Source organism: Moschus berezovskii, chromosome 26 (genome assembly GCF_049115385.1).
Source record: "Moschus berezovskii isolate FMDL1 chromosome 26, NW_MosBer_1.0, whole genome shotgun sequence".
NCBI lineage: Eukaryota > Metazoa > Chordata > Mammalia > Artiodactyla > Moschidae > Moschus > Moschus berezovskii.
This window is the reverse complement of record NC_142485.1, coordinates 29024554-29043945: the sequence shown is the minus strand read 5'-3', so window position 1 is coordinate 29043945 and position 19392 is coordinate 29024554. Positions and strand designations below refer to the sequence as shown.

Here is a 19392-nt window from a genome sequence, read left to right as displayed (position 1 = left end):
GTCTGAGAAGAAAAACATCAGATTAGGGATTTTATTAAACATTGACTTCGTCAGCCTGAAATCATTCTCCATTCTCCAAGTTTGTACATAAAAGTTAGATCATAACTTTCTCAATAATAACATACTTGTCTGAGAAAGTTTTTGCAGCTTCCAGGACTAAAACATTTTAACTTAAAAAACAGTTTGGCTATTGAGATAATCAGTCTCTCAGAGGGTGGATATTGAAATAATCAGAATCTCAGTCCTACTTTGCCGTGAAAGGTCATGTTCATTACAAATGGAAAAACTGAGGCATCAGAGAATTTCCATAAATTTACATATTGCTGCAGGAGAATTAGATCCTAAATCTTCAATTTCTAACATTACATCTCTTGTCATGCATAGCCTCCAATTTCTTTTAAAATATAGGTTAAAAAAAAACCCGAGTAATAATAAATAAAAACCACCTAAGAATGGCAACCCACTCCAGTGTTCTTGCCTGGAGAATCCCAGGGACGGGGGAGCCTGGTGGGCTTCTGTCTATGGGGTCACACAGAGTCGGACACGACTGAAGTGACTTAGCAGCAGCAGCAGCAAGAACTACTCACAGAATACACACTACTTCTAACATGGAAAGAAAGTGTCATTTGCTCAGTCGTGTCCCACTCTTTGAGATCCCATGGACTGTAGCCCACCAGCTCCTCTGTCCAGGTGATTTTCCAGGCAAGACTACTGCAGTAGGTTGCCAGGTCCTTCTCCAGGGGATCTTCCCGACCCAGGGATCGAACGCAGGTCTCCCGCATTGCAGGCAGATTCTTTACCATCTGAGCCACCAGGGATAACCTAATAATACTTTTACTTGTAAATTATTTTATGACTTCCAAGTGGTAGGTAGATAGGTGGATGGGTGGGCAGAATCTAAGTTTATCCTCCTAGCATCCCTGTGAGATAAGTACCCCCCCGGAAAGATGGAGAAGCTGAGGTTGAGAGACATTGAGAAACTGGGTTCTAAACATACTGCAAATAAAAGTATTGCAAATACAAGTCTCAGCCTGGGTCTTCTGACATTAATTGCTGTGAGCCTTCCACTGTACTACACTGGGCTGTGTGCTGAGGTAAGAAATACTGATCATTAATCTATGAATTTCGGGGTTTAGTTTCCTTTATCTACATGAGGAGGATGTTATAAGGACAAATAAAACAAAATGTGGGAAAGTACTTTGAAAACTGTAAATTGCTGTACAAAGTAAATTGTAAATACAAAGCAGTAGACATTCCAAATAAGTTATTTTTCTACTTTATCCACAGAAATTGGACCAAATTTGCTCTCTGTGAAAGTGTGACACAAAGTACAATTCCAGCAGCTTCCTGCTTTAATTTTTCTCAAGCTTGAAAAACGCTTCAAACACAAATTAATAAATAACTTAAAAATATAACTGTAGGGTTGAAAAGCTGAATTCCTTTAATAATCGGGGTTAGTAATTTGATATGGATGCTATAAAATATTTATGTGTTAAATGGAAATGTTGACCAAAGATGGCCAGCGGTTTTTGCAAAATTGTGTATGAACCAGAGCAATAAAAAGGAGGCTTTGGTTTTATTACAAAAGGTTTAGATTTACCATTAAAATGAGGAATACCGTATATCCTTGAATCTAGGCCTTTGTTACTATTTTAGTTACCTTATACCTGATGTCATGGATATTCAGCATATCACAGGAAAGCATCATTGACACTGGAAAGAGAATGTAAGGTGCAAAATGAAGGCGTATTGAAAAAGAAAGTTCCTGGGGACTTCTTTGGTGGTCCAGTTACTAAGACTCCATGCTCCCAATGCAGGGGGCCTGGGCTCCACCCCTGGTTAGGAAAACTAGATCCTGCATGCCCCAACAAAGACCTCGCACACCTAAATAAAGAAAAAAAAATTTTTTTAAAGAAAGTTCCTGAAAGGATAAAATGACTCAGAAGTGTTGAAAATGAGTTGTTTTTATTTTTCTTTTTGGATTTGGGAACTTGGTTCATATATAAATACTTTAGATTCTGCTGTAGTTTTCTTTGGCTTTAAAGAATCCACAGGACTCTGGTTTTTAAATCACCAGGAAACCATGTGACTAAGCCACTTTCATGACCTCCATACAGACATTCCAAATTGATACTGCAGGAGAGACTGTCTGATTCTTTCTTTTAGAACCACTTCTAACATCTGCCTTTGAACACCTCCATGAGAGGGAAGCGTTTGCTTATGTGAACCTGCTGTTCTTCAGGTGTACATTGTTGCAAACTGAATTGCCAGGCTGGCGGTCTATTGAAGCCGTTCCTCCTGAGTGGTTACAGTTTGAAAGGGTCACGACAGGCCTGGAGGAGCCCATGTCTCCCCGATGGCCCACCCAGAGGCATTCAGGATTGCTTGCTCACATACTCTGCTGGTCAGCTCATCATATGTATCCCTGGCTCATCCTGCCCAAACTCATGAGAACCTCATCATGTCCCAGAGAAGTAATCCATTGCTCTGCAACCAGAAAAAGGCCCATCAGAACAGGCTTGAATTATTCTGGGTAGTCGGTCACTTCATGCTTTTCCAAGGAGGGAAAACCATATGGAAAATTTCTAAAATTTGTAAACATTTCTTGGGAAATAAAGTGGGGAAACAAGATGTCATTAAGATATTTTCCTCCAGCCAATATATGACAAGTGAACCAGATAGTTTAGGACAAGTGAGGCACACTTTGGTACAAATACAATGCCAGTTATCACCATCCACACACACAGCACCGCACCCACAAATCTCCATTGCTAGTCAATTTCATAGCACTGATTCCCAACTTTGTAGTCAGTTTCACAATCATGTAAATCAAAGGACTCAGAATCAGAAAGGACTCAGAGATCTTGTCCATCAATTTACTAAAGTGCAAACAGTCCAAAGAGATGATGGATAAACACAGATCCATTCAGGAAAGAAGGCCCAGAGCCTTGGTTCTGGATCAGGTCTCTTTCCAAGCTCCTTTCACATCTCCCTATAGGATCTGATTTACTGGTCTCCAACACAGGAGCAGAGAAGGAAATGGCAATCCACTCCAGTGTTCTTGCCTGGAGAATCCCAGGGACAGGGGAGCCTGGTGGGCTTCCGTCTGTGGGGTCACACAGAGTCGGACACGACTGAAGTGACTTAGCAGCAGCAGCAGCAGCAGCAACACAGGAGCACTCAACTTACGGGCAGCTGCACATACTTATACTTATTTCCACCCTATCCCTGACTCTAAATCCACTCTCTATTATCATGTCATGAACCCGAACACTCTCCTGACATTTCTGAATTAATAAGGGAAGCTCCCACCCACTTCCATCCATACCACTCTTTCCCATCCTCACAGGATCCCAAGAGGCTCAGAATTCAGACAAGGCAGGTTGTTTTTCAGAAGCTCATGAGTTTCAGGTGACCTAGCAATTCTGAAGATTATTTCAGCCATATTGTTGGTCTGAATGCTCTTGTGGACTAGCTAGTATAAGAACCACAATATCATATACAATATTCTTCTAAGAAATCCATAGTGTGTTAATTGCTCAGTCATGTCTGACTCTTTGTGACCCCATGGACCATAGCCTACCAGGTTCCTCAGTCCATTGAATTCTCCAGGCAAGAATATTGAAGTGGGTTGCCATGCCCTTCTCCAGAAGTCTACCCTGCATTGAGGGTAGACTTCTTACCATCTGAGCCACCAGGGAGTGAACTTGTACAATACAATGCACTTATAAGTTCAGGGATATTTTTTGCTGATGCCCAACAGACACAAATAGGAAAAAGAGATTCAGGTATGACCTTTACTAAGTGACTGAATCTAATTATGTGGTTGAAGAAAATCAGAGACCAAAGAGCAAAAACAGACAATGGAGAAGAACAAATGAGAAGGCAAACAAAGAGAAAGGAAGGGAAGGAGGGCAAAAAAGCTAGCGCAGGTGATTAGAATGGTCAAGGGCTCAATCAAGACAGCCATGAACACATGCAATGGGACCTGGGCTGGAGAACTGATGACCAGGTGGTAAGTGTGGTCAAGGTTAATGGAGATGGCATTGTGTGTCGTCCTTCACTGTCTGAGCAAAGGATACAAGCAAAGAGTCAAGTTCAACACAGGCAACAATCTGCTCATAGATGATAGAAAAACTTCAGGTTGGTGGTTTTCAGTACTTGGATTCTGCATAAATTCTAGTTCAAGCTGTGAATAATAATAATACTGCCACCGACGAGTTGACTCACTGGAAAAGAGTCTGATGCTAGGAGGGATTGGGGGTGGGAGGAGACGGGGACGACAGGGAATGCGACGGCTGGATGGCATCACAGACTTGATGGACATGAGTTTGAGTGAACTCCAGGAGTTGGTGATGAACAGGGAGGCCTGGCATGCTGTGATTCATGGGGTCGCAGAGAGTCGGACACGACTGAGGACTGAACTGAACTGATCAACACCCTTATTTCAAATAATTTTCCAAAAGTGATGGTCACTCATGTAAATAAATATGTCAAAATACACCAAGCTGTACACTTAAATTTCATGCATTTTTACTAAGTTATACCTGAATTTGAAAATATAACCTCAGATATGCAGATGACGATCACACCACCCTTATGGCAGAAAGTGAAGAGGAACTAAAAAGCCTCTTGATGAAAGTGAAAGAGGAGAGTGAAAAGGTTGGCTTGACGCTCAACATTCAGAAAACAAAGATCATGGCATCTGGTCCCATCACTTCATGGGAAATAGATGGAAAAACAGTGGAAACAGTGTCAGACTTTATTTTTTTGGGCTCCAAAATCACTGCAGATGCTGATTGCAGCCAGGAAATTAAAAGACACTTACTCCTTGGAAGGAAAGTTATGACCAACCTAGATAGCATATTAAAAAGCAGAGACATTACTTTGTCAACAAAGGTCCGTCTAGTCAAAGCTATGGTTTTTCCCGTGGTCATGTATGGATGTGAGAATTGGACTGTGAAGAAAGCTGATTGCCGAAGAATTGATGCTTTTGAACTGTGGTGCTGGAGAAGACTCTTGAGAGTCCCTTGGACTGCAAGGAGATCCAACCAGTCCATTCTAAAGGAGATCAATCCTGGGTGTTCATTGGAAGGACTGGTGCTATAGCTGAAGCTCCAATACTTTGGCCACCTCATGCGACAAGTTGACTCACTGGAAAAGACTCTGATGCTGGGAGGGATTGGGGGTGGGAGGAGACGGGGATGACAGAGAATGTGATGGCTGGATGGCATCACCGACTCAATGGACATGAGTTTGAGTGAATTCCGGGAGTTGGTGATGGACAGGGAGGCCTGGCGTGCTGTGATTCATGGGGTCGCAAACAGTAGGACATGACTGAGCGGCTGAACTGAACTGAACTGAGGCATTGCTAAGACCCCAAAGCATCTTAAGACCAACCCTGGAGCATCCAAGGTTAAATTCATAAGTCAAGGCAGAGGCTACATGTTTTCTCCACAGTTTGTACAGCCCTTCCACATGCTGACACAGGATAGACAGGAATAATGTTCAATATCGATCTGAAAAAAAAAAACGTGTGGGAATGGAATACCAGTGTCGATCACCCAGTCTTGGAGTCACTCTGGGAACATTTTTGCCTTATTTTACTCTACTGAAAGTTTACCCCACGATGCACCAGACTGAAAAATGATAATAAACCTCTTTAGAAAAGTATCTTTCTAAGCTATTGCATCCTTGTCTTCTTAAGCAGAACATCCTGAATGTGATCGGACCTTTCTTTGATGGCTCAGGGTCATAGGTAACAAATCCATCACTGTGCTCTGTTCTTGGGAGTGGTTAACACTGGGCAGTTATTTGTTTCTGTACAAAGTTCCCATAAAAGGCTGTGCTTCTTCAGCTTTCCAGACCTGCTTTTAATGAGTCTATTTCTACCCATGCTGTTTGCCACATGTACCATTCCCTTATATGTGCCAATATTCCTTCTAATTCACTGCTTATAATTTATAAGGGTGCAGATACTAGCCTCAGAGGTTTGTGGTGCTCCAACGCAGAACAAATCAGCTGTGGGTGAGAGCCCATTATTTTGCTTATTTCCATTTATTGCCTATTTTCTATAGAGGTTATACTGCCAAATCATTAAATTTTAAATAAACAGTCTTGCTTTATTTTTTTAGCTAAAGTTTTAAAGTATAACATGTATGTAGAAAAATGCGTAAGTCATGTCTACAGCTTATTTTAACAAACTGAATACACCTGTGTTAGGTGTACCTAGGGGAAAAAAACACACAATTACACCTGCTTTATCCTTTTCAATGTATGCATCATTTTCCACATGCAAAGTTTGCAAAGTATCCTTTTCCAAATGCATCATCTCACTAGGTAACCACATCAATCTGTGAGGCTAGAAGATTAGATATTTTCTGTATTTGACAAACGTGGAAGGTGCGGCTTGGATGTCTTAACTGATTTCTTAGATCACAAGGTAGTTAGCAAGTATGAATGCCAATGTTTCCATGCAGAAATCTTTCCATTACACTATGAAATTTGCTCAGAAGATGCAAATACGATACTGTTGGTTCTTAACATCAAATTTTGGACAGGAGCCCAGCAGACAGCCTGTCAGCACCTAAGACCCTGGTGGCTGGCTGGGGTTGGTGTCTGCGTCTGTTATGGTTCTGATGAACAGGAGGAGCGGGGCTTAGACAATCATGCCATTATACCACTTTCCCGAAAGAAAAGTTCTAGCTCAAAGTTTAAGATGCCTTGGCATTCCTATTTTCTTATCACAGCTCTTCCATTCTCTCCTGTCCATCTTTTCATCCTTAATACCAATAAAATAAATTTAACTGAAATTGAAGGACTCTACAATCACAATTTTTCATAAGGATCCCTAAACTCATATTTGCATCAGTGATCTCTTTCACTCTTTCAGAGTACCATTCATGCTGTTGTTGTTTAGTCACTAAATCGTGTCCAACTCTTTTGTGACTCCATGGACCCCACCACCCTTCTCTGTCCATGGGATTTCCCAGGCAAGAATACTGAAGTGGCTGCCACTTCCTTCTCCAGGGGACCTTCCTGACCCAGGGATCAAACCCACATCTCCTGTGTATCCTGCATTGGCAGGCAGATTCTTTAGCACTGAGCCACCTGGGAAGCCCACCATTCATTCTAGAAAACCTCAAAGAGTTTGAATTGTAATAGTGGTTCTTTTGAATAAAAATCCCCAATTACAAATGTATAGAAGTTTCAAATATTTAAGCTCACCACAGGTCTGTCTCCCAGTTAGCTACAGGAATACAATGTTTTATAAACTCTATCAAAAAATTGCTCAGCAAACAATCAAAATACAAAGCAGTGTGATGGGACAGCACTTTGCCTAAGGTCTTTCTCGTAAAGCATAAGAAGTAGACTTGTTCCAGGCATGTGGATATTTTTTTTTTTAATGAAAGGTTCTGTAGGATTCAAACTTTCCAAGTGCTGCAACTGTTGATATCAATGAAGTGAGGTGAGCTCTTGGAGAAAGATCTGAGAATTACACCCTACTTGACATCTTGGAATGTGAAGTCAAGTGGGCCTTAGAAAGCATCACTACGAACAAAGCTAGTGGAGGTGATGGAATTCCAGTTGAGCTATTTCAAATCTTGAAAGACGATGCTGTGAAAGTGCTGCACTCAATATGCCAGCAAATTTGGAAAACTCAGCAGTGGCCACAGGACTGGAAAAGGTCAGTCTTCATTCCAATCCCAAAGAAAGGCAATGCCAAAGAATGTTCAAACTACTGCACAATTGCACTCATCTCACACGCTAGTAAAGTCATGCTCAAAATTCTCCAAACCAGGCTTCAGCAATATGTGAACCGTGAATCTCCAGATGCTCAAGCAGCTTTTAGAAAAGGCAGAGGCACCAGAGATCACATTGCCAACATCCACTGGATCATGGAGAAAGCAAGAGAGTTCCAGAAAAACATCTATTTCTGCTTCATTGACTATGCCAAAGCCTTTGACTGTGTGGATCACAATAAACTGTGGAACATTCTGAAAGAGATGGGAATACCAGACCACCTGACCTGCCTCTTGAGAAACCTGTATGCAGGTCAGGAAGCAACAGTCAGAACTGTACATGGAACAACAGACTGGTTCCAAATAGGAAAAGGAGTATGTCAAGGCTATATATTGTCACCTTGCTTATTTAACTTATATGCAGAGTACATCATGAGGAACGCTGGGCTGGAAGAAGCACAAGCTGGAATCAAGATTGCCGGGAGAAATATCAATAACCTCAGATATGCAGATGACACTACCCTTATGGCAGAAAGAGAAGAGGAACTAAAAAGCCTCTTGATGAAAGTGAAAGAGGAGAGTGAAAAGGTTGGCTTGAAGCTCAACATTCAGAAAACAAAGATCATGGCATCTGGTCCCATCACTTCATGGGAAATAGATGGGGAAACAGTGGAAACAGTTCCAGATTTTATTTTTTTTGGGCTCCAAAATCACTGACTGCAGCCATGAAATTAAAAGACGCTTACTCCTTGGAAGGAAAGTTATGACCAACCTAGATAGCATATTAAAAAGCAGAGACATTACTTTGCCAACCAAGATCCGTCTAGTCAAGGCTATGGTTTTTCCTGTGGTCATGTATGGATGTGAGAGTTGGACTGTGAAGAAAGCTGAGCGCCGAAGAATTGATGCTTTTGAACTGTGGTGTTGGAGAAGACTCTTGAGAGTCCCTTGTGCTGCAAGGAGATCCAACCAGTCTATTCTAAAGGAGATCAATCCTGGGTGTTCATTGGAAGGACTGATGCTAAAGCTGAAACTGCAATACTTTGGCCACCTCATGAGACGAGTTGACTCACTGGAAAAGACTCTGATGCTGGGAAAGGTTGGGGGCGGGAGAAGGGGACGACAGAGAATGAGATGGCTGGATGGCATCACCGACTCTGTGGACATGAGTTTGAGTGAACTCCGGGAGTTGGTGATGGACGGGGAGGCCTGGTGTGCTGTGATTCATGGGGTTGCGGAGAGTCAGACACGACTGAGCAACTGAACTGAACTGAATTGACAATTTAGGGTTGAAAACAAAGTCCTGTTATTAAACCCTAACCCAAGGAATCAAAACAATCACTAACGCAATGAGACTATTGCACTGCAGATTAACTCATCATAATCAAAGTCAGCATGCCCAGAACCTCGAGATCCAGGGTGCTGTGGGGACTGGTAGGAAATCAGTCCTGGTGAGAAAGTAGGCTTCTCAACTCTGCTCCTGGAATATGACAGAGAATTCTCATACCAGGCTCACGAAGCTGGTCTCCTCATATCCTCTTTTTATTTTTTTTTTTAAAGAAAATTCCATTTAACTTAAAAGAAAACAAAAACATTTCACCCATTTGTCTCAATCTCTCTATCCATTTCTGGCAATCTACCCACAACCACCAATCTGTTTTCTGTATCATGAGCTTGGTTTTTTTGGGGGGTGGGTGGGTGGATTTACATGTATGAGAGATAATATGCTATTTGTCTTTCTCTGTCTGACTTATTTCCCTTAGCATAATGTCCTGAAGGTCTATCCGTGTTGTCACAAATGGCAAGATTTCATTCTACTGTATTCATTCAGTTCAGTTACTCAGTCGTGTCCAACTCTTTGTGATCCCATGGACTGCAGCACGCCAGGATTCTACTGAATGGCTGATATTCCATTGTGCAGTTATACAACATTTTGTTTATCCTTTAAGCTGTCAATGGACACTTATATTGCTTCCATATCTTGGCTACTGTAACCAACGCTGCAATGAACATAGAGGTGCATATATCTTTTCAAGTTACTGTTTTGCTTTCTTTGGGTAAATACCTAGAACTGGAATTGCTTAATCATGTGGTAGCTCTCTTTTAAATTTTTTGAGGAACCTTCATACTGTTTTCCCCAGTGGCTGCACTGTCTACATTCCCACCAACAGTATAGAAAGGTTCCTTCCCGCCACATTCTTACCATCACTTGCTCTCTCTCATCTTTTTGATGAATGCCATTCTGACAGATGTGAGGTTCTATCTCATTGTGATTTTGATTTGCATTTCCCTGGTGATTAACTATAGCGAGCATCTTCTTTTATACCTGTTGACCACCAGTATGTCTTCAGAAACATGTCTATTCAGATCTTCTGCTCATTTTTTAATCAGATGTTTGGGTTTTTGCTATTGAGTTGTATGAGTTCTTTATAGACTTTGAATATTAGCCCCTTATCAGATATATAATTTGAAAATATTTTCTCCCATTCCATAGGATGCCTTTTCATTTTGCATGACTTCCCTTGCTGTACAGAAGACATTTAGTTTGATATAGTCCCACTTGTTTACTTTTGCTTTTGATGTCAGATTCAAAAATTAAACGCCAAGACCAGTGTCAAGGAGCTGTTGCTGCTGCTGCTGCTAAGTCGCTTCAGTTGTGTACGACTCTGTGCGACTCCATAGACAGCAGCCCACCAGGCTCCCCTGTCCCTGGGATTCTCCAGGCAAGAACACTGGAGTGGGCTGCCATTTCCTTCTCCAATGCATGCAAGTGAAAAGTGAAAGTGAAGTATCTTAGTCGTCCCTTAACGACTCCATGGACTCAGCCCACCAGGCTCCTCCGTCCATGGGATTTTCCAAGCAAGAGTACTGGAGTGGGGCTCCACTGCCCTCTCTGGTTAAGGAGCTACAGTCTACATTTTCTTCTAGGAGCCTCTTCCTAAAGGCAGAATTCCTTTTGGCAACCTTGTTTCAGCCAATCAACGAAGTGAGGCTAGTCAATGGACTAATTCCAATTCAATTCATATTACCAGGTGCTGATTAATTCTTAAACTACGGACCGTGCCAAGCATTACAGAAAAAAGGGAGCCCTCTTGGAAAGGAACTCAACAAAATCAAATTGTTGACTGACTACCAGTTAGAACAAAAATACTGCTTTTAACAAATTTGTAAGCACATGGTTCCTTCCCATCCCCACCCCAACCTCCTAAAAGTTTGCCTCCAAACACAGAAGTAGCCATCTAGTCATCATTTAGAGGTATGAATATCCAGTGTCCTATGGACAAATCATTCTGGGGCTCCCACCAAGGAAAAACTAATTTCAATTCGTTGCTTGGAGAAAAAAAAAAAAATGAAGTTTAACTCAAGCACAAAGTTAGCTCTAGTAGTACAGTATATGAAAACACACTATTACATCAATATCTATGTTTAAAATGTAAATTTGTTTAACAAGGGGAGAATAACAGTCACTTTCCCAAGCAGGTATAGGTGTCTGTGGTTCTTCTTTGTATGCTAAAAACTGAAAACTCTTCCTGACAACAAAACTAAAAATACTTTGCCTATCATCTTGCCAGCTTACATATTTTCTCATATTTGAACAATGCTGGGAAAAATCGGTTACATGTCAAACCAAGCAGTTGATTTACTCATTGATCTGATTTGAAAGGAACTTTCTGCAACCTGTATGTGGTCTCTCTCAATCTAATAAAGCTGAGAAATTGAAAATTGTACAGTGGGTCCCCCCCCCCAAAAAAAAGAAAATCTGACTCTGACTTAGAAATTGAAGGCTTCTTAGTTGTTTTATGGAAACACATCTAAGATGGGCAGGTTCAAGAAAAAGTACTTCGGTCTCTATTTTTAAACATGACCCAAGGCCCCAGGTTTTAAGAAAAAAGTTTAACTTTTCTAGGAAAGAGCCAGCTGACAGCTCGAGGCAGCTGCGTGCTTGCAAAGGTGGCCGAATAGGGGAGAGGCTGCCGTCGGGGAAAGCTGCGGGCTTGCCTGTCCAGCCTGCCGGGTCCTGGGAGCCCCTACCTGCGTTCCTCAACTTCTTGTTCCGATACACAGACAGGACCACCAGGAGGTTGCCCACGATGTCCACCACGATGGTGAAGATGAGGATGGAGGCGAGGGTGGCGGCCAGCCACGAGGGCCGCGGCCGCGCGCCGTCCCCGGCGCCCGGCGCCGCCTGCGAGACATTGAACAGCGCGCTGCTGCTGTTGCCCCTGGGGGTCCCGCCCGGCGAGCCCCACAGCCGCCCCGCCATCGCGCGGGCACGGCCAGCGCCCGTGGATCCCCGGAGCGGCGAGATCCCGCCCCGCCGCCTTTTATGAGCCGGCTCCCAGCCCGGCCCGCGGCGGGACTCCGCACCTGCCGCCCTGCCCGGGGCACCTGGCGCCGCCCGGGCGCCGCGGACTGTGCGGACAGCGCCCCCGTGCGGGCAGCCCGGGCCGCCGCCTGCACCCAAGGGGACCCTGCGCCTTCTGTAAAAAAAAAAAAAAAAATTAATATTAATTTTAATTGGAGGCTAATTACTTTACAATATTGTATTGGTTTTTGCCCTACATTGACATGAATCAGCCATGGGTGCACATGTGTCCCCCATCCTGAACCCCCCTCCCACCTCCCTCCCCATCCCACCCCTCAGGGTCATCCCAGTGCCCTGGAGCTGAGCTCCCTGTCTCATGCATCAAACCTGGACTGGTGATCTATTTCACATATGGTAATATACATGTTTCAATGCTATTCTCTCAAATCATCCCACCCTTGCCTTCTCCCACAGGGTCCCTGTGCCTTCTTAAGGAACGTTGCTCTTTGGTCCAGGGACCCTGCCATGCTCCATTAAACAGTGTCCCTTCTGGGACATTTCCCCAAATCAGGGCCAGACTGCTTGGGCTCCAACCCTACCTCAGATCAGGGTACCTTAGATAACCATCATGTGCCCCAGGTTCCTCATCTGTAAAATGCGATGTTACAAAAAATAACTCATTAACCTCCTAGATGGTAAGAGATGAAAAAAGACTCAAGGAATTTTTGCAGCCAGGTGTCACACCATAACCCCTCACCTCTGCCTCATATGCTGCAAAGGCCATCCGTAATGGTGATCATCTTTCCCCAAAAGCTGTTTTGGGGACTTCTTGAACACTGTCCTTAAAACGACAAATTCTTGCCCTCAACCTCTTGCACGCCTCTACCTGTTTCCACTATGTAGGAAGAATGGAGCATGCTGTTGGCTTGAAATGATAGAAGGTTCCACTGAGAACACTGGCTGACGGCGATCATAAACTCATTGTGCTTTCAAATGTCAGGGATTAAATAGATTCAAAGGAGCCCCAAGCTTGCGTCTATAGCTGTTCAATTCAGTCAATCGTTCTCTACCAGACTTCTCCCAGGAACAGTACAGACCTAAACACCTTTACCTGCCAAATCCCCATGCTCTCCCTGCAGACATCTGCAAGGCACACACTCACCGTACATCTTTTAAAAACAAGCCTCCTTTGACCGCTGGAGGTATCCCAGAAATCTGCAACCTCAAAATGTAACTACCAGCCACCAGGCTGTGGGAGTGACTCCAAAACAGTGTGAGACGAGGCAAGTCAACAGCAGTCTGGAACTTTTCAATAAATCAGCCAAAGACTGATTAAATTATCCAGGAAATAAACCAATTCACCTGTATCCCAGGTTTTACTTGTATCTTTCCTGTATCCAGGCCTTACGGGTACAATCTTTGAAATCAATTTCCTTTCATTCATGAATGTACTTGTTTAAGAAAAATTGACATACTTGGCTCTATGTTTAAAATACAGTCCTTGACTTCTTTTTGTGCTAGTGAATAAGGTAAGGGAGCAGGTCCTAGGATGTCTGCATGCTAAGTTGCTTCAGTCATGTTGGACTCTTTGCGACCGTATGGACTGTAACCCCCAGGCTCCTCTGTCCGTGGGATTCTCCAGGCTAGAATACTGGAGTGGGTTGTCATACCCTTCTCCAGGGGACCTTCCTGACCCAGGGATCAAACCTGAGTCTCTTATGTCTCCTGGATGCACAGCTGAGTTCTTTACCACTAGCACCACCTGGGACCTCTCCTTTTAAGTACTGTCTTGCTCCCAGCCCTGGAGAGTCAGAGGGGCATGCTGCCTTATCCCAGGTGCTGTTTTTGCTTGTTTTGATGCAAAGAGGACAGTTTAGAAGACCTCCTTTTGGTCCAGGAGATCCTCACAGAAAAAGCAACATGGAACCTGCCTGCCTGCCTTTCATTGTTTTCTTGCCCTATCCTATGTGGTAGAGAAGCCTGGATGCTGTTACCTGGGTGAAAGGAAAGGGTCAGAGGGGCATCCTTTGGGCTTGAGCTGGAATGTGTCGCCAAATACCACGCCTTTCAAGATGGTTCTCTGAAGCATCCTTAGAATCTTCCTTTGGGGACTGGTGCTTTTATATGGAACACGGGGTCCAAAAGACACAGGTAGGGCTGCCCCCTGTTGCCCTCCTGCCTGAGGCCCCTACTTTGGAAGCTGCTAGAAGAAGCCCCTGGCAAGCAACAGAGGCCAGGTCCTAGGGTAAGCCTTGTGGTATATGCTAGAGTCATACCAGTGTTCAGCTGACACCCATGAGCACCCTAGGGAGAACCGCACTGTTAGAAAAAATAAAATATAGTCCTTGCCCTCCAAATGGCAGTGAACGCTGTGGCTGTATGTATGACAGAGGTGAAATGAGTCCACAGTGAGAGCATTGAGGAGGGAATTTGAAAACTAATAGACACTTCAAATGAGTTAAGGAATAGGATTTTAATTGTTTCTTTTTAAGAGAAATTTTAGGTTTACAGCAAAATTGAAGGCAAGGACAGATATTTCCTATATAGCCCCCTGCTATCTACACAGCCCCATCCACAGCCAGCACCCCACACCACAGTGGTACTTTTATTACCATTTATAAACCTATGTGAACACTCCATTCTACCCCAAAGTTGCAGTTTACATGAGGGTTCCCACTTGGTCGTGTAGCCTGTTGGTTTAGACAATTGCATAATGATGTATGTCCATCATTATAAAATCACGGAGTATTTTCACTCTAAAAACCTTCTGTGCTCTACCTGTTCCTCCCTTCCCTCCAACCTCTGGCAACCACTGATCTTTTTTACTGGCATAGTTTTGCCTTTTCCAGAACATCCTCTAGTTGAAATTATACAGTATGTAGCCCTGTCGGATTGGCTTCTTTCACTTGGGAATTTGTTTTTAAGCTTCCCCCAGGCCCTTTTCTTGCTTAATAGCACCTTTATTTTTAGTGTTGAATAACATTCCATTATTTAGATGCGACACAGTTTAGTTATCCATTCACCTACGGAAGGGCATCTTTGTTGCCTCTAAGTTTTTGGCAATTGTGAATAAAACTGCCCAGTCGTCACACAAGCATCGTACATGTGCTCTTATCAGCAAACTTAAAGCCAGCTGTGACACACATCATAAATAATTATATTCTGTGATAACTCCATTAGACGATTTTTTTTCCATCCTGAACATTGGGGTCAAAAATAGTTTGCAGCAGAACAATAGATTTCCATTCAGTTCAGTTCAGTCACTCAGTCGTGTCTGACTCTTTGCGACCCCATGAATCACAGCACGCCAGGCCTCCCTGTCCATCACCAACTCCCGGAGTTCACTCAAACTCATGTCCATCGAGTCGGTGATGCCAGCCAGCCGTCTCATTCTCTGTCGTCCCCTTCTCCTCCCGCCCCCAATCCCTCCCGGCATCATTCTTTAATTTTCTTATCCAGTTCAGCAGTATGATCTGAAAGTTATCAAATGTTTTCCATATGATTTATTGCATATTCTTCCCCATCCAGGAACAACAGCTCAAGGATAATATTATTATCATTTCTCAACAAAAACCACCTTCATTCTTTATACCTTCTCTCACTGACAACACACATTCAACTTGCTTTGGACACCGAAATGCTTCCCTTATCATTTTAGTAGCTGTAATTACATAATATTGTATAGTATAGCCTTTTGTTAAGGTTAAAAGCCTTAACAAAACCAAGAAGTAAGCAATTGAACTGTTACACCTCCATCTACTGATTGGTGAACTTAAGTACATATTCCATAACTTCTAAAAGCTTATGTTTTTCTCATAGCATAATTTCTCTTTAATGTGGTACAAATGTATATTTAATAAACCCAAACATCTTTTGAAATTCTACTAATTAACCCAAAAAAGACTAAAGTCAGGCAAAGTGGCCTGTGTTTGTATTTTGAGGACAGAAGAGTTCACTTCAAGCTTCCTTTTAAGCATATTTTTGTTCTCTTGGGGTCAAGATTTTGAAAACAGTATTTTATCAAACTAGCTTTCTTTAACTGCATATGCAAGGAAAGAAAAAACAGTTTTGGAATTTCAAGAGTTTCATCTTGACCATTTTTTCCCCAGAGTTTAAAGAATACTGTTTCATAAATCATTAAAAAAAATTTTTTCTCGTTAGTCATAATCTCATACTAAAGTTTTTTCTAATGAATTGAACTTGTATTTACCATTGTACAGAAGACAACATAGATGCCAGTCACACAAAGGGAATATCTGCTCACACACCATCAGACAGGAGGGTCACAAAGCCGCCAAGAGGACGATGGGAAGGGAATCAAACCAGTACCTCCGTGACACAAACAGCCTTCAGAACCAGCTGGCAAATGTCCGAACAGCAGTTTGTGCTCAAAAGAGAAGTCAGCCGGGTGCACACCAGTGGATTTACTCAGCCTCGGAGCTTGTCAGCTCGTCCAGACGCATGTTTCTGTTCCACCAAGGAAGAGAGGATGCTGGCAGCTGCTGCAGGGCAGGGGAGAAGCAGGGAAGCTCCCCGAAACAAGTGGTTTCAGCAGCTGCTAGAAACGTCCCCCTAAGACCTCCTCCCTGGGCTGGCGAACCAGGAGCCATCCCCGTGCGTTGTCCAGGCCTCGATCGAATTCAGGAAAACCCTGGAGTCAGCTCAGCAGCCCCACCTGAGGCACCAAAAACTGTAATTGAAAGTGTCTGGGTCCGGCTGCTCACCCATCAAAAGCCGATAAATAGGCAAGGTTGGTGGAAAGCAAAGCTTGCTTTACTTCCGAGGCCAGCAACAGTGGGGAGGGGACATGCCTGCAAAGGCCGACTCCTGCCATTGATGATCCCTGGGCAAGAGCTCTCACGGAGGGAGGGGGCTAACGCAGGAGCAGCACCGTCAGCTCTGCCGATCGTCCTGAAATTGGTCCTGCCGTGATCTGGTCAAGGGTAGCTGTCTTCATTTCCAATTCCAGGATGGACGTGTTCTCAGTTCTTTGACGCCAGCTCTCAGAGTTGTGGCGGCTTATGTCCTGGCTATAGTCGTAGTTAACTACATCATGTAGTTAACTTCCGTCACCTGGTGGGGGTTTCAGTGCCCACAGAACAGCTCAAAGGAGATGGCTCAGAATATCATCTATAGCTCTTGAGGATGAACGAAATTAAACATCTTCTTTGGCTAAAGTTTCCCATGGACAAAAGGCAGGCAGAGGACGTGGTGGGGATAGGGGGGAGGACTGCAGTGTCTTTCTCTGTTTCCATATCAATTAGAATATTACCTGCTGTACTCAAATACAGTGACAAAGTGGAATGCAAACACACAGACACACACACAGACACACACACACACACACACACACTCCCCACAGCTGATCGTCATCAATAATTTTCTTACAGCTTGAAGCATCAGACATTTGTAAAGGATTAGGGCAGCTTGGCTCTTCCGCTTTGTAACGGAGAAGCCAAGCCCGAGTTCCTTGCTGGCAGAGCAAGGACCTCATCATAAGCCCTAGTTAGAGATTTCAGTCCATTTGTTCTAAATAAGAATCGGGTTTCTCCAGGTGGGGCTTCACCAGCTTGTATCAGGCCCTGGGCCTGCATTCCATGAGCAATTTCATACTAAATATTTACCAAGCACTTCTGAAAAATTTCAGTGAGTCTGAACTTTAATAACTCAGGAAGTACAGTTGTGTAAATAAGAGGTTTTACCACATGCAGGGAGATGAAACGGCACTGGGGGTGTTTGTGTTTGTGTGTGTGTGTGTGTACTGGGAAAGGATACTCATGACATGGGGCTCACTCACCACATGAAACGCTTTAACAGATTACAGTGATTTCACAGTGACGAGGGCAGAGTTCCTGAAGTAAGCCATTTCCCTCCCAGTTCATTGGCTGCCTTAATGCTCCAAGCCTGGGGAATCAGCCTTGTCCCCAGAGTCACCTTGACAGAGGATAAGAGGTTTCACTCCATGCTCCTGTCTACTTTTGTGAAAGCATCAGAGCCCCCGAAATCCACGAAGGGAGAAGTTGTGTTTGTTACTACATCTTTAACTGCAAATTGCTTACAGAAAATAATCCCCATGCCCCCATGACAGTCACTGCCAAGGTCCTCCAGATACATAGGGGACAGAATCGTGCTGCCTGAGTTTCAAATTAACATACAGAAAACTCATAAGTCATAAGGAGACCATTCTGATTTTGATTTACTCTGTTACTCCAAGCATGTAACTATTGTTTCAGCATTAACAAATACTAGACCTTTTTGGGCTTCCCTGGTGGCTCAGACGGTAAAGAATCTGCTTGCAGTGCAGGAGACTTGGGTTCACTCCCTGGGTTGGGAAGATCCCCTAGAGAAGGGCATGGCAACCCACTCCAGTATTCTGGTCTGGAGAATTCTAGCTTTTAAAGAGCTTTTTTAGGAGTGGGGAAACAAGAGTGCTAAAGTTTCGGAGTTCAGTTTTTACTAAATGTGTTGCTTTATAGCACACAACCCTGGACCACCCTGGAATATTTCTCGGTCAAAGGTCATGACTACTCATAAGTAAGCTTCGTTCACTTTCAGTGCAAAGGGTAGAGATTACATTAATATATGTTGATGCAACCCACACAATGAAAGGAGCTGAGTGACTCAGAGGAGGGCATGCAAGCCTCGGAAGCACCAGTACTTGGGCCAAGATGAAATGGAGAATGTTATTTTTATTTTGTTCAATGAAGCAGGTGAGAGAATGAGGGGCCACAGGGTAGCAAGCTGTGAACTTGACCCCGAATGTTCCCATCTTATTTCCCATTAAGAGGAGGGTGGGCTCCCAAGGATGAAGGGGGCTTTCCACATGGCATCTTTGTCATCGTGGACAAATGTCTCCATTTCTCTATATAAATGGGATCATAGAAAATACTCCCCTGTACCAGAGTTATAAACCTTATCTTGCTAAAGTCATAGAAGAAAGCCCAGTGCATAGACTCAGCAAGGTTTGATGTTATTATTCTAGTAAAGAACAAACCTAGCCTTGTCATTCTGCATGAGGGGGGTCTCCAGAAGCATGGACCATTCAAAACCAGGGCATAGACAGTATATGGAAGAACCATGACCTGAGGATATTTTTTTATTTTGTGAAGCTCCCCCTTAGAAGTAAACACTTAGCGATTTTTATCATTAAAATAAAAACTCAGAATTTATTATTATTAATAACTATCTCAGTCCAATAAGTGCTTTTAGTTGGAGAATAGTTTTATATTTTGAACATTCAGTTTAATTAAAAGAATTCATGTTTTTAATAAGGTTTATTAATGAAGTTTTATTTTATCCATCCTAACTTAAAACATATATTTGAAAGAAGGGAAAAATACTCAT

The 19392-nt window shown here is 43.3% G+C and overlaps 1 protein-coding gene across 1 annotated transcript in view; it reads right to left on the bottom strand.

Moving 5' to 3' along the window:
• Nucleotides 1-12102, bottom strand: part of MTNR1A (melatonin receptor 1A) — a 31140-nt gene extending 19038 nt beyond the window's left edge. Inside the window, exon 1 of the mRNA XM_055416453.2 lies at nt 11775-12102. Within this exon, the coding sequence (XP_055272428.1) occupies nt 11775-12006 (232 nt within the window). The 5' untranslated portion in view covers nt 12007-12102. The remainder of the gene's footprint in view (nt 1-11774) is intronic.
• Nucleotides 12103-19392: the final 7290 nt, after the last annotated feature.